The sequence below is a fragment of the Artibeus jamaicensis genome, unplaced genomic scaffold (genome assembly GCF_021234435.1).
Source record: "Artibeus jamaicensis isolate MK-2021 breed Jamaican fruit bat unplaced genomic scaffold, CSHL_Jam_final scaffold_537, whole genome shotgun sequence".
NCBI classification, from domain to species: Eukaryota; Metazoa; Chordata; class Mammalia; order Chiroptera; family Phyllostomidae; genus Artibeus; species Artibeus jamaicensis.
This window is the reverse complement of record NW_026522047.1, coordinates 17,028,797-17,055,540: the sequence shown is the minus strand read 5'-3', so window position 1 is coordinate 17,055,540 and position 26,744 is coordinate 17,028,797. Positions and strand designations below refer to the sequence as shown.

Genomic DNA, 26,744 nt, shown 5'->3' with positions numbered 1-26,744 from the left:
TCAGTAAAACAGCGTTTTTGGAATGCCCTAACTTCATCCCAGAACCCTTCTGGTCCCGTCTGTTTGAAGTGGTTCTTTGCATGTGGAGACTCAGCTGACTCAGTGAAAATATAAAAGTATTTTAAAGCTCACACTTGGGAATATTTCCTTTTAAAATGGTAAAAGTAACATGTGCATTTAAAAATTCAAATAGTACCGAAGAATGTAAAATAAAAACAAAAGTTTCCCTCCCTGACCCCTGTCTTTTAATCCACTATCTTTGTAAGTTAACTGCATAATGGTTTCCTCAGTATGCTTCCAGACAATTTTCATACAAATAAAAGGGTATCTTTTTTGTTTGTTTGTTTCATTGATTCATCCCATTCTTCCTACTCCTCCTCCTCTTTTTTTTGTTCAGGTGTTTTAAAGCAAATCGCAGACATCATGTCCATTTGCTTGTAAATATTTCCATATATATTTTCAACAGATAAGGGACTTGAACTGATAACCACACTGACTGCTGTCCCATCTCACGGGATCAACAGTTGTTCCATGAGACTATGGAACAGCCAGGCATGTCTTCAATTCACCTCAAAAGTGTTATTTTATAATTTTATAATCAGGATCAAAATAAGCTGCACCCCTTGCCTTTTTTTATATGTGTCTTCACGTGTCCTTTCATCCATAACTCCTGCCCTTTTAAAAAATGTTATTTCCTTGTTGAAGAAACTGGGTCATTTGTCCTACAGATTTTCCCACATTCTGAGTTTGGCTAATTCTGTTCCCTTTGTGTGTTTAGCCTGTTGTTTAAATCACCTGTATTTCCAGGGAACTGCTCGTTAGATAGACGCCTGATTAAATTTTGTGTATGAATATTTCACAAGTGGTTTATCAGAGGATGTGCAATGTCTTTTCCCTTTTCAGTGACGTTAAGATTAATCGGTGGTTTTGTGTTGTCAGCCTGATCCATCCTCTATAAAGTTCCCTGTCAACCTTTCACCTAATGGTTTCAGCAGCAATTGATTCCCATTTTCTGGAAAACAAAAATAGAGACACCCCAGACATAGTCTCATGTCTTGCTTCACCCACTCACTCTTGAATATCTTGGGCATGCTTCTATATTAGCTACTATAGCATACCTCATTTTTAAAATATAGCTTCATGGATTTTATTTGTGAGTACATTACAGTTTGCAAATATTTCCGATCCCTCATGATTAAGAAAGGAAAGTTTGAGACCTGAACTCTACCTGTTGGGATTGTATTTCCCGATGGCCAAGGCCACTATGGTACAGACCAGTGCCAATCAGTATTGGGAACTTGGTGTCCCAACAGAGACCCTCCCTTGTGGAGACTGTGAAGGAGAGAGTGAGCAGAACTTTCCTTGGAGGAACCAGCTGGTTTGTTTGCTCTTCTGAAAAATCGAAGCAGGTTGGTAGTTCCTCCCAAAGCGGGCAGCAGGTGGCCGGGGCCGTGCAGGGGAAGGCAGTGCCTCTCGTTAGCGGCATCCAGCGGGACAGAAATAAGGGGGCGAAACCCCTGACCTTGAGACCCCCAATGGCTAAATTAGCAGCGGCAGCATCTGCTTGAGTCATAACTGAACAAGTCAGCGGTAGGGATCCTAAAATTTGTCTCCACTGGAGTTCAGTTTGTGAGGTTTATGGTTTTCAGCCCCTGCCGAGTGTCATTCTCTGTCCCGTTTGATTCGTCTTTATTTCTTGTCATTTTCAAGTTCAGGAATTCATGGGTGGACTCGAGTCCAGCAGTTTTCTCCCGGAAACAAAGCCCCTGAACTGAGCCCACTCTGGGCTGAGCAAGGAAAGGTCAGGCGAAGCCCCTTTGCAGACGTCTGACTCCTGAGTATGGGGCGGCCACTAGAAGTAAGACCTCGAGGCAGAGCGATCAGATGTTGAAAAATGGTACCCAGAGGGAAGTCATGAGATGAACGTGGGTTCCTCCCTGAAGAAAAACAGCTGCAAAACTTCCTCATGGATAACATCCTGGGATTGCCAAGAAAAAGACGTCAGACCATTTTGAGTGTTCTTGATCTAGCGCTGCATATACCTTCCTGTTTTCTTTAATGTTCCTTTCTCTCTCCTTCTTCCAAGCCTCCGAAGAGGAAAGCGGAAAGCCTTTTCAGTGTCCAATATGCGGTTTGGTTATAAAAAGGAAGAGTTACTGGAAGCGGCACATGGTAATTCACACAGGTTTAAAAAGCCACCAGTGTCCACTCTGTCCGTTCCGGTGTGCTCGCAAGGACAATCTCAAATCCCACATGAAGGTAAGCCGGCCGCAGCAGACCTTCCAACGAGTGGGGCACAGCTGAGCAGGAGAGGGGCCACTGCGGGGTGGCCGGGCTCAAGGTCACAAGGTAGATCGGATAAAGCACCTGGAATAGAGTCTTCTTGTGAAGGTCTTCATTTCCCATTTACAACCAAGAACTTCAGGACGGAGAGAACCTTCAGTGTCTAAATCATACATGTGGTGTAGAGCCGTCCCTCTTAGGGGAGCTGCAGCCTAACCAACCCTTGCATGGTGATGCGTTTCTGGGGTGCTTGGAGGGGCGGAAAGAGTACAGGAAGGGCCGCTGGACCTGCGCCCCAGAGAGAGGGCGCTTGGACCCGTCCACCTACCTGGAGAGACTGCCCTCTTCTGCTTACAGACTCGGAGGAGCACTTGACAGGAGTTTGGGGGGGGGGACTCTGAAAGACACCTGGGCTTCACTGTTACCCCTGTGGGAGGCCTGGTCCTTCCCGACAGGACCAAGTCCTCCCTGAGGCTGTCCGTGTTTGAGCTGTCATAATTCCCAGGGTCACACTTACCCAGGTAAGGACATTGTCCTCAATGTCCTGTTGAAAACAGGTGGGCTTGTGCCTGTGATGGACATACAGAGCATTGAGTAGCGTCTGTATGTCACTCTTCAGTGAGATGGGGGCTGGGGGCCTGGACTTAGTCGTCTAGAAATCTTTTTAGCAAGTGCCATTACTACTAAGGGTTTTCTCTGAAATTCAAGGAGGAAACTCAAGATCAAAAGAGAACTTGCTTTTGAACCCAAGTTTTAATCTTAATGTGCGATTTACTAGCTAAGTGGCCTTGAGCACCTGAGCCCTTAGGCTTCATTTTCTCACCTGTTGAATGGGCGTGGTAATGTTAGAAGATCTATCATTAGTATTTAAAGGGATAGTATTCGTAAAGTCACTGTCACAGAGATGTTCTTTAATAATGATGTAATTTCAGTAACTATCATCTAACACTTTAATGGTAGCAGTTATTTTTACTGGTATTTTCAATATGGTTTGGCTGTTGACATTGTTTATAAAGTTTTTACTTCCCTACCATAAGAAATATAGTCTATGTACATAATTAAGACATTTGCTTTTTTCTAAAGCTTGTCTGATCCTTCTGACTACATCAGTAATCACTGTTCATAATTGTAGCTCTAGAAAAAAATGCAAGCAGACAGAACCTATATCGACTTTAGGAAATAGCTTGGAAAGTTAAAAAAATTAAATTCATGATGTTATCTGTTTTCTATCATTTGCCTTTTTGTTCTGGGAGTAGCATGCCCTTCATCTTCGGAATCCATTTAACCAGGAGTTCCGGTTGGCCGAATTTTAGTGAGCCTACTTAGTTGTTACTTTAACCCTCCTCATCCTCTGTCACCTCTTCCCAAAGTCAAACCTCATATTTTACACCTGCAAAGTGGATTTTGCTAGCGGGATGAGACTTCAAAAGAAATGCCTTTAAAAGTAAAATTTGTTTTCATTACTGTGTCCTACGCTGTGTTCAGAAATCAGGTCTGACAAATTTAAAGCTTCAGTGAGCAGAAAACTCGCATCTCTCCTGACACCTTGTAAGCCTGGTTTCAGCTCAGGGTCACGTAAAACAACCTATTTATAAACCCATGGGGGAAAAAAGCTGGGTTTTCAAGAGCAGGAACTACTGACCCTGAAACTGCAGAGAAATGAGTTGAGGCCGTGATGATACAGACGGTCGGCCCGGACAGCGTCACCGAGCAGAGCGTCTGTATCATCACTGAGGAGAGCGGCAAGGGATTTGCAGGCGGTCGGGTCTCACGGTGCTTTCAGAACAGATCAATAACCTGCACAATAAAGCAGTGGTGTGAAATGACTGCTGCACTCAAACTCGTCGTGTGCTAACCTGTTGAGCTCCACCTGAGCCTCTGATAAGGGAGGTGCGAGAAGGGCTCATCCAAGTTTAATTTTATCAAGTGGTGTGCTGTTTCTTGTCTCTACTCTGCACCTCACTTATGGACCTGTTTTGAAAAAATTCTTTCATGCAAGGACTCATGGTTTTCATTACACATACTTGGATTTTGCTAAATTTTGCAAATAATAGTCCGCACAGAAATACGATAGTTGAGGTTTTAGAGTCAATAGATGTCCTCTGCTGCCCTCACCGGAGATTACAAAGATGGAGGGGTTTTCTAAAAACGGTTTCTGTCTAAGAAGTGGGAGCAGCACAGCCTATAGATGAAGATCTCAGACTGTGTGGTCAGGAAAACCTTAGGTAGAATCTCAGTCCCGTGTCTTTCGGTAGCTGTGAGAATTTGGGCAAATCATTTATCCTCTCCAAGCTTCCATTTCGGTTCATGGAGATAATCATCATGTGATCTATCTCAGGGGGTTGTTGTAAGAGTTAAATGAGATCATGGAATCAGCCACTTAACAGAGCCCAGCTCGGAGAAACTTTAGGTAAATGTAGCTAATACAGTAATTATTACCCTAAAGCCTTCTGAATGTACATTAACATTTACATTTAGAAATAAATTAGTGACATGGTCTAATTGGATTTCTCTAAAATAACTTTATTGTTTCCTCCTTTTGTGATAATATCTTTAGTGTTTAATTTGGAAAAACTGGTAAAAAGAAGAATATAAAACTGACCCTTAATCTCATCACAGAAATAACCTTGAGTGACATTCTAGTGTCTCTCCTTCCATGTTAATTATAGAGGTTCATTTAAGAACAGAATGGGATTCTACTTTATTTGTCCAACAAGCACAGCACTGGCAGTGTTCCTACTGGGTGCTAGGCACTGTATGTTTTTTTAAGCCTGCCTTTCCTCTGTGATATACTGTGCAGATGTTTTTATGAGCAGCAGCAGCAGGAGATGTAAATGCCTCCAGCTTCCTCAGGGTTATCTAAGATTTCCATTTAGTCTTTTACAACTTTCCTGGATGAGTGAGCATACAGGAATTAAATAGGAAATTCATAAGCTGAAGTTGAACAGAAAAGGTGAGGAGGACTGCTAAGTTAAAGAACATGGGTGAAGTAATGGCAAGAAAAAGGGGGCCAGAGTCAGGGCGCCAAGTTCTACTCGTCTCAGGCCTGCCGTCTGTCTAAGGGGCTATGACTCTGGGGGAAGCCCCTCACCCGACTGGCCAGGTCCCCCAAGGGTGGTGGGGGGGTTTCCCAAGGTTCCCCGTGTTCCTCTGACTGAGCAGTTGGACCTGCTGATGTAGCAGCACCTTCACTCCCCTCCTCTCAGGGTGGGTGGTTGCTTCTGCTTCAAAAGCAAAAAGCAGTTAGCACATCACTCTGTGGCCTGGAAACAGTGATGCGCCTTAGACAAGTGTGTTTCCTCATGAGCAGAGTAAGAAGGATTTTGAAGTCAGCGTTAAGCTGAAGAGAATAAAAATTGTGATCGAAAGAGCTTTTCAGTCAGAGGAGAAGGGGAGACGCAGCAACAGGGGGGTGGAGCTCACAGGTCTCTCCGAGGCCAAATGGGGTCCGCAGCCCCTCCGGGAAGGTGTAGCTCAAACAAAATTGTAAGTGCGAGAGTCAACACTGCGTCCACGGATTTTTCCACAACTAAATATAGCAAGGACAGGACCCGGTGGAAAAGCAGCCACATAAAATACTTGCCTACAGACTCTTTTCCATCCAGGGCTCCCTTCCGACGGGGGCTCGCTCTGTGCTTTTCCTTCTTCCAGGAGCTGCTTCTGGAGCTTCTGTTCTTGGATCAGCTCCTCTCCTCCCCTGGGTTGGGAGATGTAAGGACACTTCTAGGGTGGAGCGTGCCCCCTGCACTCTCCCAGGGACTACAGAAGCTTTCTGCCTTGTGACCTTTACCACCCGGTTCCAGGGCAGGCTTGGGGCTGGACCTGTCAGGGTCCCCTGGCGCTGTGACCTGAGGCCCCGAGGTGCCCGCCTCCGTGTGAACTGGTGGAGAAGTGGTAGGAAATCTTCCTGATTCAGTGAGAAAGCAAATGACCGATGGGCTCCAGAGTGAGATCCCTTTGTTGTGTAAGCACAGAGCGGAGTGATGTTCACAGCCAGTGACGGTGTGGCATCCCGGGCCCGCGCCGCCCAGCCCCTCCAGACCTGGCAGAGAAGGGCTTTAGTGGGCAAGACTTTGCCGCGACTGAATTTAAGTTTAGAGGGTGATTTCTGTTGAGAAAATTCATGCTTTGGGGGACCCAGAATGTCTCTTGCTGTTTTTTTCAAAAAGCCACAGTGGGGTGCTGTAGCAAGAGGATCTCACCATTAATGTTCAATTTCTTTGCTTTTGTTGGTCACTTAACATTATTTAAAAGTATGTTTTGGCTGGTGAATAATACTTTTGGATTGCATTCAGAATGCATAAACAGCTGCAGTAAAACTTGCTTTCTTGGAAAGGAGGCCTGTGCAGAGGGGCCAGGTGGTGCAGCGGGTTCACCGGCCGGCCCTTAACCTTGGTGAGACCTGGGTTCAAATCCTGAGACTCGGGTCACCCCTGACAGATGAGATGTCCATTTTGTTTTGCTTTTGAATTCCCATCACTGATTTGCTTGCCCAGATTCTACCTCTCCCCAGATCATTTGGCCCAAATCCACGCAATTGGCAGTTTTTACGCCAGGGAAGGCCAGTCCTGAAATAGCGGGGTGCGGCGGGGCAGCGCGGAAGTGCGCTGGCAGAGATGAAGGGGGGTTCACCAGCGGAGGAGCACCTGCCAGCTCAAAGCCTGGCTCGGGCCGGAGCGATGGTTTCCTCACTTTTTCAAGTGCTAAATTCGGTAGTGACCGGAAGGAAAAAAAAGTTCCTCCCAATTTTTACCAGTATAGATGTGCCCGCAAGACTGGATTTCAAAGCGTGCACTGCAGACGCCTGAATCACCGCAGCGGGAAACGCTGGTTTCATCTGACTGAGAATCCGCGGTGGGGACCCAACTGCGGTCATCCCTGCACACTCTGCTTTGTTCACATGTAATTTTGCTCAAGCCACTTGCCCTGGGGTCTCAGTTTCCATGTCTATAAAATGGGAACACTCTGGAGACATCTTTCCCCACATCCTTAACTACCTAGAAAAGCATTTGAAAAATTGAAATTATGTTTGCAAAACGTCACTAATCCTCTGGGCAGCAGTCATTGGGAACGTGCTAGGTATGACTGCGATGAGAGGATCGACATGACAGGTGACCCGTTTTGACCCCAGTGAGTAATTAGGTAAGTTTGCATTCTGCTCGGTGTGTGATGTGTTCTCTGAGGACGCTGACCGAGATCAGATGGCCAGACGATTAAGAGGGTCCTGCCCCGATGGCCTCCACGGGCCGACACTACCCTGCTCCGTGCACACGGCTCTAATAATGGACACTTAACCTACCGGGACCCGCTTTATGTTTGGGGACGACCTCGTCACCTGGAGCAGAGTAACGCCGTGCCCCCCTCTGGGTACTTTATTCCCTGGGCCGGCCCTCTGTGCCGGGAGGGGGTTGTTGATGACTCGTGCAGATGCACAGTGCGGCGCTGCCCAGGAGCACACGGGGGACAGCTCACTGTTCTTGCTTCTCCGTCAGGTTCACCAGCACCAGGACCGGGGAGAGACCTTCCAGTGCCAGCTGTGCCCTTTCACGTCCTCACGCCACTTCAGCCTGAAGCTCCACATGCGCTGCCACCAGCACTTCCTGAGGACAGAAGCCAAGGTGAAGGAGGAGATCCCAGACCCAGATGTCAAGGGATCTCCCCACCTCAGTGACAGTGCCTGCCTGGGGCAGCAAAGGGAAGGAGGAGGGACAGAGCTAGTGGGGACCATGATGACGGCCAACACTCCAGAGAGGACTAGCCAGGGTGGGGCTGGCATCTCGCCTTTGCTGGTGAAGGAGGAACCCAAGGAAGATAACGGCCTGCCAGCCTCCTTTACCCTGAATGCTGCCGACAGGCCGGCCAACCACACAAAGCTGAAAGACCCCTCCGAGTATGTGGCCAACAGTGCGTCAGCATTGTTCAGCCAGGACATCTCTGTTAAGATGGCGTCTGATTTTCTCATGAAGCTGTCAGGTACTTGAATAGGGTTGTATTCTCTCTCTCTCTGTCCCCCCCGCCCCTTCTCTGCCAGTATTCTCATCTGTAAAGTGAACTGGTAGGACTCGATGATGGCAAGGTGCCTTTAAATTCTGGTAGTCTGTACCTTCACACATTTTCCCCTGGACTTTTTTCCCAGTCCTTTGGAAGTAGGCCTTGCTGTGGTTTGGGTCTGGAAACAGCAGGGCTCACTGATGGCCTTCGAGTTTTTCTCCTTTATGGACTCTTGCTGTGGGGGAAAGGTCACCTGGTGAGCCAGCTCAGTGGCCGTTCTTTGTGTGACCTTGGCCCTTACTGAACTTGTCTCCGCCTTGGGTTCTTTAAAGTGCTGTGTGGAACACTTCATTTTGCATTACTCAAGTTCTTTGCTGTTAATTTGAAAGATTTTTTCAAAGGGCCTATATACAGAGGCTACTATTAGGAATTAGAGACTTTAAAATTTTGATTAAATGGTAAAGATTATCTTAGAATTAGTTTTTTCCCCAGGGGAGATCTTTTAATTGTGATAAAATATACCCAACAGGAAATTAACCATTTTTAAGTGTGCAGGTCTTCGGCGTGAAGCACATTCACATTGTTGTGCAACGGTCATCACCGTCCATCTCCGCTCTTCTCATCGTGGCACTGAACAGTGACTCCCTCCCCCAACTCCTGGTAGCCGCCCTTGCTCTTGCTGTCTCTATGAATTTGACCTCATATAAAGCAGAATTAGAGTTTTTGAAAAAATTATTTTCCAACTACCCAAATGCCATTTGGAAAGATACGGAGTATAAGTTGTAAACAATTATTTTTATTCATTGATATCAGTCACTTTCACCATCAAATTATACGAGCGTTTTTTTGTTTGTTTGTTTGTTTGTTTGTTTTCAATGCCTTGGATCAAGTTTGTGGAGTTGAACGGGGCAGGTAGAGAAGCCGAGGGGGCCGCTTTGCCTGACTATCTTTAGAATGACGAGACACTGTGGGATTGTGCTGCTACTCATCTCATTTTTTTGAAGTACAATTTTAAATTTTAAAGGCGATGTGGAGGGTGGGGAAAGGTCGGCCGAGGATCGGTTCTGTCTTGCAGTGCCGACGGCAGTCCCCACGATGGTTTCCAAATGCCACTTCAGCTCTTTGGAGATTGACAATACCCTTTTAAATGGAGAATAATTGGTCGCCGCCTTCCTTTAAATGGACTGTGAGCCGCATTTCACTAAATGTCATTGCCAGGTGAATTAGAGGCTCGGTTTCACTCTGAAGACCCCATGCTCGGCGACACTTCAGTCAGGTCTTCTGGAATGTCCCTGACACCCCAGATCTCTGCTCCTTAGGGGTGCCCAGCGCTAGTTGGAAGAATGAGAAAAGGTAGGGGATAGAAATGAGGCGTCACAGGAATGAGCATCGGAGGGGAAGAGGGCAGAGTCCGGGAGGCAAGCAGACCTGCGGTGTGAGTGAGGTGCGAATGAGGCAGCCCTGCTCTGGGAACAGTCAAGTCCTAGGAGTTCAAGTGCGTCTGACTGGGCTCAGACAAACAGGAGGTTCTCTGCTGCCCCGCCCCCATGCCACCGTCCCCTTCTTCCAGCTCATCTGAGGGGAATTGAGCTTTTAGAGACTGCCGGGTTTTACATTGAAATACTGTTGAAAGGAGGGGGCTACTGAGGAGAGGGAGGGAAGTACAGGCTTCTAGTGTCCCTTTTGCTGTCGACACTTTAGTCTTTCCCTCCCCATCATCTTTGGTTCTTCCTTGACGGTCTCCCGCCAATGGCAGAGCCCAAGGGGCTCCTTTTCTGGACTCTTCTAGTGCAAAACCAGGGAATGCAAAGGGCATCTTCCCTGAGCAGAGCACAGGAAGAGAGACAGACATCTTACTAACAGGGAAAACCGAGGGTGGGTGAGTAACTCCTAGTAAGGGGTTACTCCCCACACTCCACCACGCTGGGAAGTTTTCAAACCTGCAGGAGGAAGGGTTGGATAAAACAGTTGGTGTAGGATACACCACTCTGCTCGGCTCAGCCCTGGTGCCCCACATCCGGCTGTAACTAACTCCAGACCCAATCTCAGGGGGCCTAACTGAATACCAGAATGGCAAACAGGAGTTCCACCAGCACCGAAGCCAGTCGGTAGCTTAAGGTAAAAAACTGTGCCTTCTATTGTGATCTGTTTTCTCAGCTAGCTATTGAAGGGAACTTGTTTACGGTTTGGCAGTCACAGTATTTACCAACTGATCAATTGGCAGAGGAAAACAGATAACAAATGCACACTATTTATGCAAAAGGCCCATGCAGCTATTTTATGGTGGCTTACTAAAGGTCCTGAAACCTGACTTGTGTGCACTGTTACCTAGCAACCTGTTACGAAGTCACTGGGGAGTGAGATGCATCGGTAATTTTTTTGTGTGTGCATATTTGGATGTAAATGTAAACTCGGCGACTGTGGCGATGCAGCCCACGGGAGAAGAAGGTATGTTCCAAGGAGAGGAATACATTTTCTGGAGGAAATTTTTTTTTAATTCCACTAGCTCTTTGGATGGCCGAGCCCTGTAATTGATAGCTGCCGTCACTGTGGTGCTGTGTGTGCCCGACTGTGTCCGTGGCTGCGATCCTGGGACCAGAGGACCAAATCCCAGAGAACTATGGCTGAGCATCTAGCTCTTTCCCTACTCAAATGTAGTGCAGTCACGGTCAACATTGGGCCTTGTCCCTCAGTGTCACAACGACACCATTGTTCTTGCGCCGAGTGTTAGCTGGGCTCTGTGCGCGCACCTGCTGGGGCTGCAGGGAGCAGCTGTTGGTGGGCCCAGCGTCTGTGAGTGTCTGTGCCAACCTCATCACTGTCCACAGAACTGGAGCACAGTGACAGATTCAAGCATGTACATACCTACTTGTTTCCAAAAGAGAGATGGGAAACACTTGATTCTTTCTTACTTGGTTATTAAGGGGAGTCTTTCTTGCTCTTTCCACTAAAACCAAGCATAGAGATGACCTTAGGGAAGCCAGTGGGATTAAAATTACCGGTGGAATGCTGCTTTAAACAGACTCTCCGTCTTCCTCCCACCCACACCCCGATTTCCACATATGCCAGCTCATGTGCTTGTGAAATCGAACCCCTTCTCCCAGTCATCAGCTAACGCTTCTTCTGCCTGAGCCCACACTTAACATTCCCGGGTCCTTCGAGATCGATGCTGTTCCCTGGAACCGGGGCTTTCCAGGCTCAGCACCATGATTGATTTAGGGGAGAGAATGGGCCGGCCCCGCTGCTGGCTTTCTAGGCCATGAGAAAAAATAATTTTGTAAACTTTGCTCAGGGTTTTGGCCCAGAAGGCAGGTCTTTGAGGGCTGCAGCCCTACTTGTTTGCATAGATCTTTCTTGGGAGCCAGGAGACATATGCAGGTGGTTGCATCTCTGGGCAGGGGATCCAGGGGCCGCATGACCTGGGCTGTGCAGGCGAGAGGGCTCACCTGAGCTCAGAGCACGGAAGTTCCTGCTGCTTCTGTGCCTTCTCTCTGCCACCCAGCACCCAGCAGCAGGCCTAACTTTGGAGTTTTTGCTTTGTTTTGTTTTGTTTAATGCCAGGGTCCAGCCCACTCCCAGAAATTAGGATTCAGTTGTTCTGGGATAAGGCCTAGTCATTGATATTCTCTTTAAAATCCTCAAATGATTTTAACATGCAACCAAGACCGAGGACCACTGATATGGAATAGAAACTTGGTACCTGGTACAGCTTCTTTTCAGTACAGCTTTCTTCCCTTGCTTTGTATCCCAGACCATGAAAGGGGCGTGGTGGTGTGAGGTGGGTCTGGGGCCTTCCACAGAGGTCAAGGTTGCCGTGGGTGAGAGGCCTGGCTGAGTCATGTTCATTAAACCCCAAGTTCTTCCTCGTGGAGCCCCGTGACAGGAGAATTAGAAGAAACATCTTAATGTTCTCTAGTTAGAACTAGGAAGTCTCATGCCTCATCTAGAACGTCGAGGGGCTCGGCGTATCCTTACTGAGGCCTGATTAAACGTTGCCTGCTATGGCCTTACGTCATGTCTCTTTCTGAAAACTACACTTTTCAAGATGTATAATTTAATTTTGGCTCTCCAAATTATAACCCAGGCCTTGACAGAAACTTGGCCCCTCAGTTGTTGGCTGGGAATATCTTTTTGTCTCTGATTTTTTAAAATAAAAGATACAAGTCACGTCAAGTATTTTAAAATTGGAAATGGGCAAAAAAATTTATACAGCCTTCCACATTTTGTTAGTTTCATAAACTCACTGCTGAAGTGATCTTAACTGGGAGAGACAGACTTTTTAAAGCAGTGACTTACTTACAAATGGGTACAAGCGGAATTGCTTTTAATTTTTAAGGAGCACGGCTATAAAACAGCCAAGGTCTTCTTGTGTAAATGAACTGGGGCTGGTGAACATATTTGCATCCCATAGACCTTTGTTCTGCCACTCCCATCTATTCTGTCCCTTCTGTGCACCGGAGGATACAGGATGGTTAGTCTGTGAAGGGCCGCTGCCCTGTCTGTCCTGTGATACATCTGTTCGTGCTTCTGCAGATGGAGGGGTGATGGGAGACACCCAGTACACCGGGTCGTCCTTATTGCCTGGTGGCTCTGAGGGGCTTTCTGTTAAACAACTCAACAAACCAGCTGTTGTTCCAGTAAGTGCCATCTTGGGGCATTCACGCCCAAGGACTTCGGTGCCAGTGGCCAGGGGACTCTCCCACACCCCACGCCTGGGTGCCTTCCCCAGTGGGTGTATTTTTGGCCACCTTCCTTTGTGTCCTCGGTTTGGCCCCTCTTGTTAACCCTGCCTCACTTGTTTCCTGATGGGCACTCGCCGACCACGTGACTGAAATCCCTGGTGTCAGAAGCTGCATTTAGGGACTTCACATGCAGGCAGCCTGAATGCCCTTAGGAAATTGTGGATTTTAATATTGAACCTGGGGGTGATTCCCACGAGCAGGGGAGTGTGATGCTTTCCTGGTCTTCAGTGACTTGCGCCTCCGTGAAACCAGAGCTGATCTGTGTCACAGAGAGGAGCAGGTAACATTACAAGAAAGCAGGACTTGGATGGGTCTCCAGCCATAGGTGGGGACTTTGTGTTCCTTAGCAGTCACTTATATAGCATCTACTCTGTTCCATTAACACACGAACTTCAGAATAACCCTATAGCGAGATGGTATTCCCATTTACAGATGAAATCTAAGAAGCAGAGAGGTTGAGAGACTTGCCCAAGTTTACACCGTGAATAAGTGGCGGAGCTGGGATTCTAAGCCAGGGGGACTGGCTCCGGCATTTCCTCCCCCAGTCTGCCATCCCCCAAATCACAGAGGAAGGAAGCAGCGACAATGGAACTTGGCTCCATTCTCTGTCCTTTGTTGTAAAGTAAGCAGAGCACCCAGCACGGGGACCGTTCTCCGAGTGCCGTGTGCTCGGTGCCATTGGAAGTTACATGAGCACTCCTCAGCTTTTCAGGAATCGTTCAATGCAAATAGAGTAGTAACCATAAGGCCAATTTATATTTCTGTAGAGCTTTCTAGTGTATAGTGTGTTTCCAAGTACACTGTCTGTTAACAAGCGTGCATAATGGGGAAACCAAGACTTGGTGTAAATTCTGTAAAAGGGTCATGACCGGAATCCAGACCTTTCTTTCCTCAGAGAGCTGGACTGAACAATTCCTTGTTCTAGAACTACCTACAGAATAGTTTTTTCATCTTGATAGACCCCTGGGAAAACTAATCAGAGTCTACATTGCTGCAAAACTAAATTCGGCTCCTTTTCTTCCTTCCCTGAGAAGTACACCTTCTACTTACTGCTGCTGCTATTATTACTAAGTCTACTATTATTATTATAAGCACTATTACCAATCAGCTGTGTTTACACTGAGCAGGGCGGCGTGCCAACAACTTCGAGTAAGTTCTCATTTAACCCTCCCGATAGCCCTGTGTGGTCAACAGTATTAAACCTATTCTGTAGATGAGAAAGCTGAGGTGTTAAGGCTTCATCTACAAGGAACAGAACAAAGATCCAGCTCTGCCTAATTGCAAAGCTTTGGCTCACGACCACTTAATTAGCTATTACCTAATTTTTTTTCTCAGCTGAGCGAACTGTCTTTTTGACCTCCGTCTGTTTCACTGGTTATTTTCCTTGGCTTCAAACCATGGCATCATTTCTACATGTTAATTCAGTTGCTAATCTGGTTACACTTTTGTGTCTTCAGAATAGACCTACAGTCCGTCGTTCATGTGCAGCTGACAGCTTGCCCCTCCAGCTCCCTCCCTGACACCTTCTCCATGCCGCCGTCCCCCTGCCCCCAGGCCCTCCGAGGCATTCGGAAGGACACTTCTAGTGCTTCTGACATCAGTTTATGCCCCCACCTGCTCCTTGCTACCGAGTAACCCCATCCCTGCTTCTCTCAAGAAAAACACATGTACAGTCTTCACCAGCTCTCAGACACGCCCCTCTCCTTTCCGTTTCTCAGCCTTTACTTGTGTTGTTTCAGGAGCCTGACAATTTGAAGAGGAGCGTCCCATGTGTCTTCCTCCTGTTAAATAAAATGGGAAAGGGGACTTTTAAAAAATAATGAATAATGTTTTTAAAGCTAAAATAGCTGTCTTATTGCACCTCTGACCCACAGTGGGATTCTGTGGGGAATTTCTAGTGACGTCGGGCCCCATCCCTATGACACCTTCCCCTACTGCCAGGCCTTTGCAAGTGCTAACCTTTCCTTCCAAAACTAGTTCCCAAAGTTAAACTGTTCCTGGTATTCTGGCCTTTAGTGTTTGCCCCCATGGTGAACTCCAGTAATGCTTGGAGTCTTTATCACCCAGGTTGGTGCTTGCATTATGGCTAGTCCCTTCTATTGCTATGTATTTGTCTCGCTTCTTCAACTATTTCAAGTTGTTGGGGGTGGGGGAAGATCATGCTTCTTTTATAACATCTTCTTCTTTGAATCATCCACAGTGTATTCCATGATGGACTATAAGGGAAACATTCTAATAGTCATTCTGGAAGTCAGGTTTGCAGAGGCTGTGATGTTACTTCCCTTAAAAAAGATTTGCAGATCGATAACCACGTCCGTGATGCCGTGAGAAAGAAGACGGGGTAGGGAGCGGTGGTCTACAGAGAGCCAGCAGGCCGGGTGAAGGCAGCCCCAGTGGGTGCGAGTGCCTCGGTGTGGCCTCATGCCTGATGTTCCGGGACCTCAGCTTGTAGGGCCAGGACTAGGAGCTGCAGTCTGTGGCACTCGCAGATTCTTCCACAGTTTAGCAGCTCAAAATGATAACCATTTTCTTGGTTTACGATTTTGTGGATTGGCAATCCGGGCAGGGCTCCGCAGGGGCTGCTGCTCCGTGCATCTGCGGCCCACTGCCAGGCTGGCTGGGGCTGCGCGGGTCTAGGACGGTCTCAGCTGGGATGGCGTCTCGGCTCCCCAGGGTCTCTCATCCTTCTGTGGGCTGGCCCAGGCTCGTTCACATGGCAACTGGGCAGGGTTCCAAGGGGAAGGCGAAAGAGCACAAGACTTCTGGAGGCTCAGCCCAGAACTGGCCCAAGGCCACGTCCAACACCTTCTATTGACCAAAGCAAGCCACAACTCCAGCCTGGATGCAGCAGGGAAATCGACTACACCCCTTTGTGGGAGGAGCTGCAGAGTCACATGGCAAAGGGGTGGGTCATCTGGGAGGGAAATCGCCACAAACGTTTGTAGCCTCCCTTTGCCCAGAGTTTTTCGGATTCTCCAGGTGTTCCTCAGTAACAGAAATCATGTAAAAAACTGGCATATAAACCAGAATGTCGGCATAGTGACTTAAAACGAGTGTAACAATCAAGAGGGGGTGTCATTTGGGGCAGATGACAACTCCCCTGTAAAGTGTTAGAAATATACAGTCTTTAGGCTGTCTTCCTTTTTTTTTTCTTTTTCTAATCTCCAATCGTTTCCTGCTGTTCATCCATTTCATTCTTTGGACGTAATAGTATGACTTTAACATCCAGCTTTCTTCCACTTTTACGCATGTCTTGATTGGTTTTCCAGGACTTGGCCTTCCTGCTTGTGACAAGGGAGATATCCTGTCTGTTAAGTGGATTACTGCAAATAGCTACTTTTGCTCCTTATGTGATCCTTTGAGTAGTTTAGTTCACAGGGAAAAACCTTATTTATTTGTTCAAACGTTCTTGAGGCACCGCTCATTGTTACTCCCATGACCCTGCCCGGAGGCTGTTTAGTTTCCCCGTTGTCACTCGTCTGTAACTGCAGGAGCTGTGGCTGAGGGCTGCGCAGCCTCGGTGAGGGACGCCAGTCCTGAAGTGTGGCCAAGTATTAGCTCAGGTGGGGATTAATGAGAAATAGGAGATGGGTAAAACTTCACTACACACTAATTATGAAACTACTTAAGGCAAATTAAGTAGTTTACCTTACTGGAGAGCAAGGTGGAAAAATATTTAACTAATGTTTTAAACATTCTATTTAGATATAATATGCTTAACATCTGAAAGTAATACTCCACTTTATTATACTGTTTAATTAAATTTCCCCTTTCCTTATGATGTTAAAAGGCAGTTTATTATTTTTTTTCTCACTTAAAAATGCATCATATTATCACAAAAATTCCAGGTCCCCAGCCTGGCCATGTATACTTTCATATAAATCCAAGGGATATCATTGGTTTGTAATCTGGAAAGATTCTGATTCTGGGTCTATCGTTAACAATCTTTGTGGTTTTCAAGAGGCCAAATCATTCTCTGAGTCTGTGCTTTCTTATTGTAAAATAAGGGAGTAGAAAACAGTAATAAGGAGTTTTATTTTGTTGGTTTGTATTTTCAACGGTAAGCCCATTTTTTTAAACAAAATTTTAAGTGAAGAGTTAATATGTAAAACACATAGAATATATATTTTTAAATATAAGTTTATTTTTAAGGTCACTTATTACATTTATTTACTCAAAAATGTCAAGCCATGAAGAAAAGAGTTGCTATTTTATAAGCACAAAATGTGAACTTAGGGCTATGATCAGGTGAGGTCTTTCAGCCCCATCTGCACCTAGCGCATTTCCAAATTTGTTTCTCTGATTGCAGTTTCAAGTGACACTGTTTACCCAGGGCAGACGTTGCAAATGAGGGCAGCATTCGAACAATTCACCTCGTAATCTCAGGGTCCCTTCACTTAAGTGTCTGCAGACTTGAGAGAAGAATATGATACCAAGAAGTTTTTTGCTTCCAACTCGACAATATTTAGCAACTGCCCTCATTCCTTATACTAGACGGCAGACAAGAAGCATCTGGAACTTTCCAAAGCCGTATCAGCTACTCGGTTGTTAGTTAACTATGATTCGGACATTTGTTTCATCTCTAGTCTCAGATGCCTCACCTGCAAAGTGGAGATCCTAGTAGGACCTCCTTCAAAGGGCTGTTGTCAGGGTCAGAAAGACGAAGCCAGGCAAGCACTCGGTGTGCTGCTGGGCCCGTGGTGAGCGCTCTGGAAGTGCCAGGCCCAGATGTATTTCCCTATCTGCGAATGTCCGTCAGCCACAATCAGAAGCTTCACCAAAGCAGATACACTTGAACCTGTCCTGGCATTAATTTAAGGCCGTGGTTCTCAACCAAGGGTGTGCCGGAGGGGCTGTTGGCAATGGCACGAAGCATTTTTTGTTGTCACAAATGGGAAGTGCTCTCGGCATCTAGTGGGTAGAGGCCAGGGTACCACTAAACATCTCGTAGGTGCAGGACAGTCTCCCATGGCGCACTGTCCAGCCTGGGGTGCCAGTGGTGCCAAGGCTGAGAAGGCCTGCATCCAGGGGTGCCTGTGGACTCCGGGTGTACCCTAACTGTATACTTTTACATGGATACACGCGTGCCGCTGTGAACTGTTTGAATGATCAGTGCATAGCCAACCGCTTCCTTATTAGAGATGGATTACTAGAACTCTAACACTTACGTAACAGGAAAAACTGCATCCCAAATGATACACACACTGAATTAACATATCGACACAAATTAACATAGTGGTCTCCAGTTGACGTCTTATATAATGTACATAATGCACCTTTTAAAATTAAATTATTTTAAAATTAAGTTTTAAGTTAATTTAAAAATAATCGTAGAAACTGAAATTGGAAGCGAATATTTGGAACCCCTGAAGCATATTCTAGGGTTCCTTGGAACACTGTTTGGAAACCACTGCTCTGCAGTCCCTCGCAGGTCCCAGAGACTTGGGCTCTGGTTCAGGGTGAGGTAGTAAATAAAATGCTCATGGGTCTTGCTTTTTTATGAAACAGCTCATCATTTGCAAAATTGCTAGACTCTGAACTGAAAGAGAGCTGGATCATCAAACTCAAGGAGAATGTCATTTGCCTTCACCAGAGGGAACTCCATCCAGAACAGAGCAGAAGCTGTCATGTGGCAGTTTGTTTCTCCTCTTCCACCCTCCTCTCAAATTCTCACAAAATTCTTTCCTCCCAGGTTACCCCTCACCCTTCCCTTTCTTGTGAACAATGTTTACTTCACTCCGTATCACATATTTCCTAAGGCCCGCAGTCCAACTGCTGAGGTTAGCATCTTTCTTAAGAAACCTGGGCTATCTTGGACAGAAAGGAGAGAGCTTGGGTGCATTTTTAGCCAGAAGCCCTGGAGTCTAGAGATTCTGTGATTTTTTTTGTGGGGAGAGGGGAGTCAGTCTATTAACCTCTTGGGACCTTAGATTCCTCACCTCTAAATACCAAGATAATAATGATCCTTATCTTTGGTGGTTGATGAATAATTCCTGTGTGACTATTCAGATGCGAGTTGTGTACGTTGTTAAAATCCATCAGGGCCTTTAAGGAAGTTCTGTAGGATATTCCTCAAGGAGGGGCACATGGAAGAAAGTTCCCTGAGAACTGAGGACACCTTACTTCACAGAGGGGCTTCCTCTACAACTCATTCATGCCTGCCTGTGGGAGTTAGAAACTCTCTAATTAGGAAGGGCTTTACCCCAGTGGCTTCTCACTCCTTTCCCATACTAGCCTTTATCTTGAATCCTCTGTAAATCCTCAGAAAGCTCATTTGTTTCTTCTAAATGGCAGCCCAACTGCACAAAATTTGTGAACTTGAGATGTACGTCATTCCCAATCAGAGCCTCAGGCTCAAGGCCTGACGTCTCTGCAGCAGTGAGAGATGGGCCCCTGATTAGTGGGGCTTCCTCCCTGTATTCAGAGTGGAGTCTCTGAAGAAAAACAAAAATTAAAAAAATTTAATTTTAATCATGAAAGAGATATAAGGAGATAACAGAGTAGGTCCTAATGGCTCTTTGCCTTCTGCATTTTTTCCTTGCATTGAATTACTGAGGGATTCTGATAACATTGTCAAAACAATACATAGTTCCTAAAACAATATAACATTACAAAAATAAAATGAAAAAAAATATTAAGGTATCTTCGTAAAAAAAAAGTGGAGTATCTGGAAGCTTTAAAATACAGACTGCAGTCTGGGCAAGTGAGCGAAACTTTCACAAACTGATATATGCACAGATCTTGTGGGGCGTTGCGGGGGAAGGCAGAAAACTGTACTTGGATAACAATTAAAAAATGTTTTAAAAAAAGAAGCCTACGAGAAAGGAGAAACAATGGAAGTGACTAATAAATCCATGTTACAAAAAAAAGAATGAAATACGACTGTGTATGCAGTGAGTCAGGTACAATTCCTTTTCTTTGAGCAACTCCCTGCTTCCTGCCCCCCAAAGAAAATATCTTTAATTTTACCTTTCTGTATAGAAAGACAATGGGTATTTTAATTACCTCAGGTAATAAAAAACAATGGCAATTATTCAGCCATTAACTCTAAAATAATAGGCTTTATTTATTATTCTCTATGTAAATATTTCTAATAATTGAAAGAAAGCGAGATAACCTTCCAATTCTATTTTTACATCTCCTATTTAGGCCCAATGTTTTGGAAATTAAAACTTGAGCAGTGAGTGTCTCCCACATGCTTTTTCGACTTGTCTTTATTTACACTTCCCCAGTGTGTTACTAGTTTTATGCTATTCTTCTCATTGTCAGAATGAAAACCAGGTAGAAAGTGCCTTGCAAATTTATAATCCAGCAACATCCAGCCTGCCTTTTGTTTCTTTTGAAGTGTCTTATTGACGTTCTGTTAAGTCTGGGCTATACTAACAGGGATGAGTGTCTTTTTTCCCCTTGTTTTCTGTAGCTCGTATTCTGCCCACTGCTCCCAGCAGCTCCTTGATTCTTCAGAGAGCGTCAGCATAATGGTGGCCCTCTCTAGAAGATTGGGTTTACTTTCCGGGCCCCAGCAGTTTCTTATCTTTCTCATAGCCTCACCTTAGAATTTTAAAAAGCTTTAAAATAAAAGATGCAGCACTGAAGCCTTTAAAAATAATACCTAACCATTCACTTTATATTATGCCTTCCCAAAGAATCCAAGTCACATCTGTAGTAGCCCCACCCACCTTTTGATGACTCCATCGTAACTAGCTAGGATGCCCCTGCCAGGAGATTTCGTGAAGGGTCCTGGAGGAAAGGCGGGGGGCTAGAAGGTGATTGGCACAAACCCCAGGAAGGAACCCCAGAAGGAACTGGCTGAGAGGGGAGACTGTACTAACTAAGGTCTTCTTAGGAACTGCTGCCCTGGTAGATGGGTAGAGATCCGAAATGCATGCTTGTTGCAGATTGCTCTAGAAACTGTTTTTGTTCCCTTTGGTTTAGATTCTGATGGCATTGTCCCCAAAGGGTTGGATTTAGGCACTTTGCTTGATGTCTGGACTGCTCCTTTAGTAATGCCAGAGTCCAGGTGATTGGTCAGAGTCACCTACCTCAGTGAGCACTGTGGTGTGGGAAGCGAACTCCAAACTTCACGTCTGCGTTCTTATCCCCAGTCTCATAACCAGTGAGAGCACAGCTAATTGCCTTTGGTGAGATAGTTTGAGATTCTTAGTTTTTGTTGAGATTCTTAGTTAATGGTGGAGTACCATCTGATGTCACTAATTTGTGGTCAATGTATTTTACTAATTCAATATATATATCACCTACTATGTGCCAGGCATTTTTCTAGGCACTCAAGGCCCATCAGGGTTAAAACAGATCATTGCCTTCATGAAGAGCAGATCATAAATGGTGAACATAATCAATAAGAAAATTATATAGCATGTGATTAGCTTGTTTGGGCTGCCATAGCAAAGTACCACTGACCAAGCAGCTGAAACAGCAGAAATTTCTTCTACACACTTTTGGAGGATGGAGGTGCAAGATCAAGGTGTTGGTGGGCTTGGTTTCTCCTGAGGCCTCTCTCTCTTTGGCTTGAAGGTGGCTACCTTCTCACTTTGTCCTCACCCGGCTCTCTCCTCTTATAAGGACACCAGTCATATTGGATTGGGTCCCTACCCTAATGGCCTCATTTAACCTTACTTACCTTCCTATCTCCAAATACAGTCACAATGGGATTTAGGGCTTTAACATATGAATTTGGGGGAAGGTGGACACAATTCAATTTCTAACAGTATGTTATGAGCTGATAAATATTTTGGAAAAAAGATGAAAGTATAGAGTAAGAGAGATTGGGAGTACTGGGGAGGGAGTCGTAATTTCGAACACAGCAGACTTCAGCAAAGATTTGAAGGTCAAGTTACATTAGTGTTGTTAAGACGTAGAAACCAGAGGTGGGGGAGTGGTGTGATGGAAGTTAGTAAGGGACACAGGATGGGCAGCCCATGGACTAGGTTCTAGCTCTTCCTTCTTCTGGTAGCAAAACTCCCAAATGTCATGTTGGCCCTCTGGGCTACAGTTTTCCAAATATGCTGGTCTGTATGAACTTGTGATTCCAGAATATTCATTCTTAGATGGGCATGAGGTAGAAAGAAAGGACTTTGTGTTTGAGTACTGGCTGGGGGTAGGCGGTGAGCAAGGAGTAATAATAGGTCTTTGCTTTGGGATTTGTTTTCTTCCTTTTATTTATTAAGTAGGAATGGGTTTAAGGCTCATTCTAATAAGCATTGCTAGGAACTCTGTATTAAGATGAGATCTTCTGTCTCAAAAGACAAACACACCCAACATAAGCAACCTAGAACTTCCTCCGACACGGCCTTTGAGCAGGGAGCAAGGTGCCCGTGAAAGTCACGGGTGGTGGTAGAGGATGCTTGTCTTCCTTCTTGTCTTTCCCGGGTGGCGTGTAGCTTAGTGGTGTGTGGTAGCCACACCATGGAGTCCATCCCATAACAGGCTAGTTAGCTCTTGCCTCGCCACACACTCCACACCAGCCAACCATGCTAAAAATGGAAAAATGGCATGAGTGGAAAAACTGGTGAAATACAAATAAAATCTGGAGTTTAGATCACAGTAATGTGAATTTCTTAGTTCTGGCAAAAACATCATGACTCAGTAAGATGTTAATGTTGGGAAGGCCGGGTGAAGGATGGATGGGAACTGTTCAAACCATCTTTCCAACTTCTCTGCAAATCTGAAATTATTTCAAAATATGCTTTCTTTAAACAGTGCCCACCGTGGACCCAGGGGTGACGTGGGCCGCACACCTAGACCCAAAAAGCCATGTCAAGTGTATGTCCCACTGTTTGTGGGTCAGTGGTATCAGCGTACATTAAAGCAAAAGATATATATCTCTAGTCCGAGCCTTTCTCTCTGGCACAGTCTCCATCCTCGCCTCACACCCCAACACAGGCTTTCAGTTTGGCTATGGCCTCTGATTCATGTTTATTATATTCAATACTTTATGGCAGAAAAGCTGCATGAAGGACTAGGTGGGGAGAGTGCAGGTGGGTGAGGGAGGCAGCAACACATACAGGAGAGAAGATGTTGAGAGAAACCAAAGAGAAAATGCCCAAACACTTTGTAGAATCAACACTTTTTAAGACAGGATAGGTCCGAGAGACTCAGAAGCCCACACGCTTCTGGAGTGTATTGTGTCTTCGTGCCCTGGGCTCAGCCGATTTTGATTAGGTTGTGGTCCCTCCTGCTGTTAGCACAATGTGATCGCGCGTCCACACCTGGTTGAGTTGGGAACAGCTAAGAGGGGAATGGCCTTTTTTATCTGTCTCTCTATATATAATCCCTTTCTTCTTTTGACAGCCGCAAATCAGAAGGAGCCCATGAATCTTAACTTTAAAGTGAAGGAGGAGCCTAAGGAAGAGGAGGCCCTCAGCACCTCCTTGCCTCGGTCGAGCTACGTGTTCAGCCCGGAATCTGAAGTGTCAGCCTCCAGCGTCTCTGAGGACACACTTAAGCCCCAGGAAGGGAAGGGGAGTGTGCTGAGGCAGGACATGTCCGTCAAAGCAGCGTCAGAACTTCTCATGAAACTCTCAGGTACCTGATTTACTCTAAAATGTTTGCGTTCGGATCATTTCACGTACCAGCCAACCAGGCTGCTTCCTACATGGCTCATAATTAGCCTCCTGGTAGCCCTGTCTCCTTATCCCTGTGAATTCAGGAACGATGGAGGACTTGGCCTAAATCCCTGGGTCGTGTGTATGAGTTTGTTTTCGGAGGTGAACTGGGTATCTGTCTTATTAAATGCAACCTTCATTTCCTGAGTGTGACTGAGAATTGTTGGAAAACACTGCTGCTTTCTAAGATGAAGCAGGTCGTAATTTTAAATGGGTTCTAATGGCACGCAGAGCACTGCTGTTGAGTGATCGGAATATCTTTTTTTTCCTAAGAGAGGACCTCGCTTTTGTGTGTATTTTTACTTTATGTTCTTTAAGGACTATTAAAAAGATTATTCTTAACCTAATGAGTGGTTGAGGTGGTACTTGAAGTAATTACTCACAGAGTAGCAATGAGATTTTAGGAATAGAAAATTTCATGAAGAGGTATTACAATAATTGTTCAGTCCTTAAGATGAATGGCTTTCCTTAGTATCTAAATGTAATCCCAGCCTTGCAGATGTTGGCAAAATGGGTTATAATTTGATGTTTATGTTCCCCATCTCCTGTCTGCCCCGTCCCCTTTGGAACAGGTAAACATTGAGTGTCTTTTAAATTCAAAGGTATGACTTTCAAAACATGGAAAGAAAAGTTGTATCAATAATACTACTTACCAAGTCATACTCCATCTTCAGTTATTTCACTACTGCTTAAAGATAACTTCTAGAAACTATATTCAAGGTGCTAATACCAATCAAAAGCTGTTTTCAGTTTGTAGCTTGCTGTGGGTGGAGGATGTGGCGAGATTCGTAGTGGTGGCGGCGAGCAGGGTGCTTTGCTGAGTAATCTCATAGGTGAATCGGACTGTGTTTCTGGTTGACCAGCGGGTTGGAAGTAAGAAATTAATAGTGATTTACTTAGAGTCCTTGTATCAGCACAGTTGAAATTCCTGCATCTGCCAGTTGGTGGGGTTAAGAATTCTTTCCTTTGGTGTTCATAATGCTCTGGAACTTCAGGGGAACATGATTCGTGTAGATGAAGCCATAATACAATTCTGACATCCGATTGTAGCCTTGTTTGCCTAAAACTTGCAATGACAGCACAGCTTCTCCTATAGTCGGGAGGTGTGACAGGGTTGTGCTGGTCGGTGAATGCTGAAAGTTTCAAAAAATGATATTCAAGCCAACATGTCTTCATATAGCTGACCCCTCCGTTCAGTGTCAGAAGGTCATGTTGACATGGAGTGATCTGTCGGTTTTTCAGTCAATGCAGTAAGGGTGGACAGCTCTCTGATTCTCTCCCATATCATCAGCTTTCACATTATGGTGACCTCAACCCTTCTAAGAGTGACTTTTGCCTCCTCCTGATGGTAAGGTCCTAGTGTATAATTTTCCTGTTTCAGAGTTTGCTGTGTAGCCAGTGCCGTGGACAGAGAGAACTGGGTGGTACCGAAAGATAATATGCAAAAATGAGATTTCGGGGAAGATGTGCTTTCAGGAAAACATTGTGTCTGAATCCTTTTGGATGATGAGACAATGCAGTAGGAAATGGATAATGAAGTCCCTCAAATAGAATATGGGTATGCAGCTGTATCCATTTGATGATATTTGTAGATAGCAGTGGCCTTTCTCAATGTTTACGTTGACTTTCTTTGAGCCCGTGAGCTGTAGGGGTTAAACAATAGTCAAATGGATGACATGGTCGCATTTCCAAAGGGCATCTGCCATGCTTTGTGGTGTGGGAACGTGTGAAAATGTGTTGGGAGACTAAGATAAGTTTTTTTGCCCTGAAAAATCTTTCTAGCATTCTAGGTGCAAGAGACTTGGTTCAAAAAAAACATGCATCCCAGTCCCTCTCCTTCAGATGATTATGGTCTGCTCAGATGGAATCCAGGGCAAGGAAATTCACCCAATAAGTGACTGGCAGGCATGTGGAACTTCATGCTTCTAGACTCTAGCAGACTGTGGTCAGGCAAACTGCAAAGAAATTTCCGGGTTAGTCCAAAATACGGGCATGCGACTTAAAAAAAAGTCATCATTCCTAAGCCACGAGGTGAAGAGGACTCACCGTTTATTGGGTTTAAAGTGGACAGTAGCATTTCTGAGCGCGGATAGGTCAGTGCTCTTGGAAGAAAGAAGGCGTTAGGAAAAACCTTTCTGTTCTTTCTGTCCTCGAGTCGCAAATTGGGCAATTTCAGTGTTCGTGCCCTAAAAGATGTCCAAGTACAGGACTTGTCGGTGTCTTCAGACCGCCTTTTCCGTGCTGTTTCTGTGCTTCTTTAGACAAGCGTCGTGTGATAATTCAGTTCCTAAAGCATCTCTGCAGGGAATTCAGGGCTGCTGGAGCTGCACCTCCCAGGAGACCCCAAAGCCCTTCCACAGGCATTCTGTCACTCTGGGGAAGGTTCTTCTGGTAAGAAGAGTTGGGTGAGCCCTGGCCCATGTGGCTCATTTGGTTAGAGCATCATCCTGTGGTCCCAAAGGTCACAGGTTCAATTCCTGGTCAGGACACATATGAGAAGGTGGCTGATCGATGTTTCTCTTTCACACTGATGTTTCTCTGTCTCTCCCCACCCCCTGCATGCCCCCCCCACCCTCTCTCCCTATCAAAGCCATGGAAAAATATCCTCAGGTCAGATTTAAAAAATAGAGTTGGGCAAGAAAGGGGCATCTGTGGATTATCATGCATTTTCTTTTCCTTCTTTCAATTTGGGCCCGAGGAATAGCTAAGATGTAGAAAAAGGATTTTTCTTCTCTGTTACTTCCTGGAGAACAGAAGCTGTGATCTGCAGTAGTTAAGGCCCTTTCCGTCCTTTCACTGAATTAATAAGAGGAAACTAGTCAATAATTTTGGCTGCTTCGTTTCCAGTTTTAATTTATGATGACTCCTTAATGGATGCTGGGCACCTGGCCCAGTCAAATATCATGTGAAGCTTTCCTGTGTGGAGACACCTCTGCAGGTACATTGTTTCCCAGACTGACATTTCCATTTTATGGGGAAAACACAGATGTGTTAGGGACTAGACTAACCTTTCCATTAACTGCATGTTTGGGGAAATCTGACTTTTCTTCCTTCCTGTGGCTCAAGTTCTATTTCAGTTGTTAATTGGGAAGTCAAGGGCCTGACA

At 45.6% G+C, this 26,744-nt stretch overlaps 1 protein-coding gene across 5 annotated transcripts in view; it reads left to right on the top strand.

Annotated features, from left to right (window-relative positions):
* Positions 1–26,744, top strand: part of ZNF827 (zinc finger protein 827) — a 158,505-nt gene that overhangs the window by 39,495 nt on the left and 92,266 nt on the right. For all 5 annotated transcript variants that reach the window (XM_037162374.2, XM_037162373.2, XM_037162375.2 and 2 more), the window contains 3 exons: positions 2,087–2,259; positions 7,776–8,256; positions 23,325–23,558. In XM_037162374.2, the coding sequence (XP_037018269.2) occupies positions 2,087–2,259; positions 7,776–8,256; positions 23,325–23,558 (888 nt within the window). The remainder of the gene's footprint in view (positions 1–2,086; positions 2,260–7,775; positions 8,257–23,324; positions 23,559–26,744) is intronic.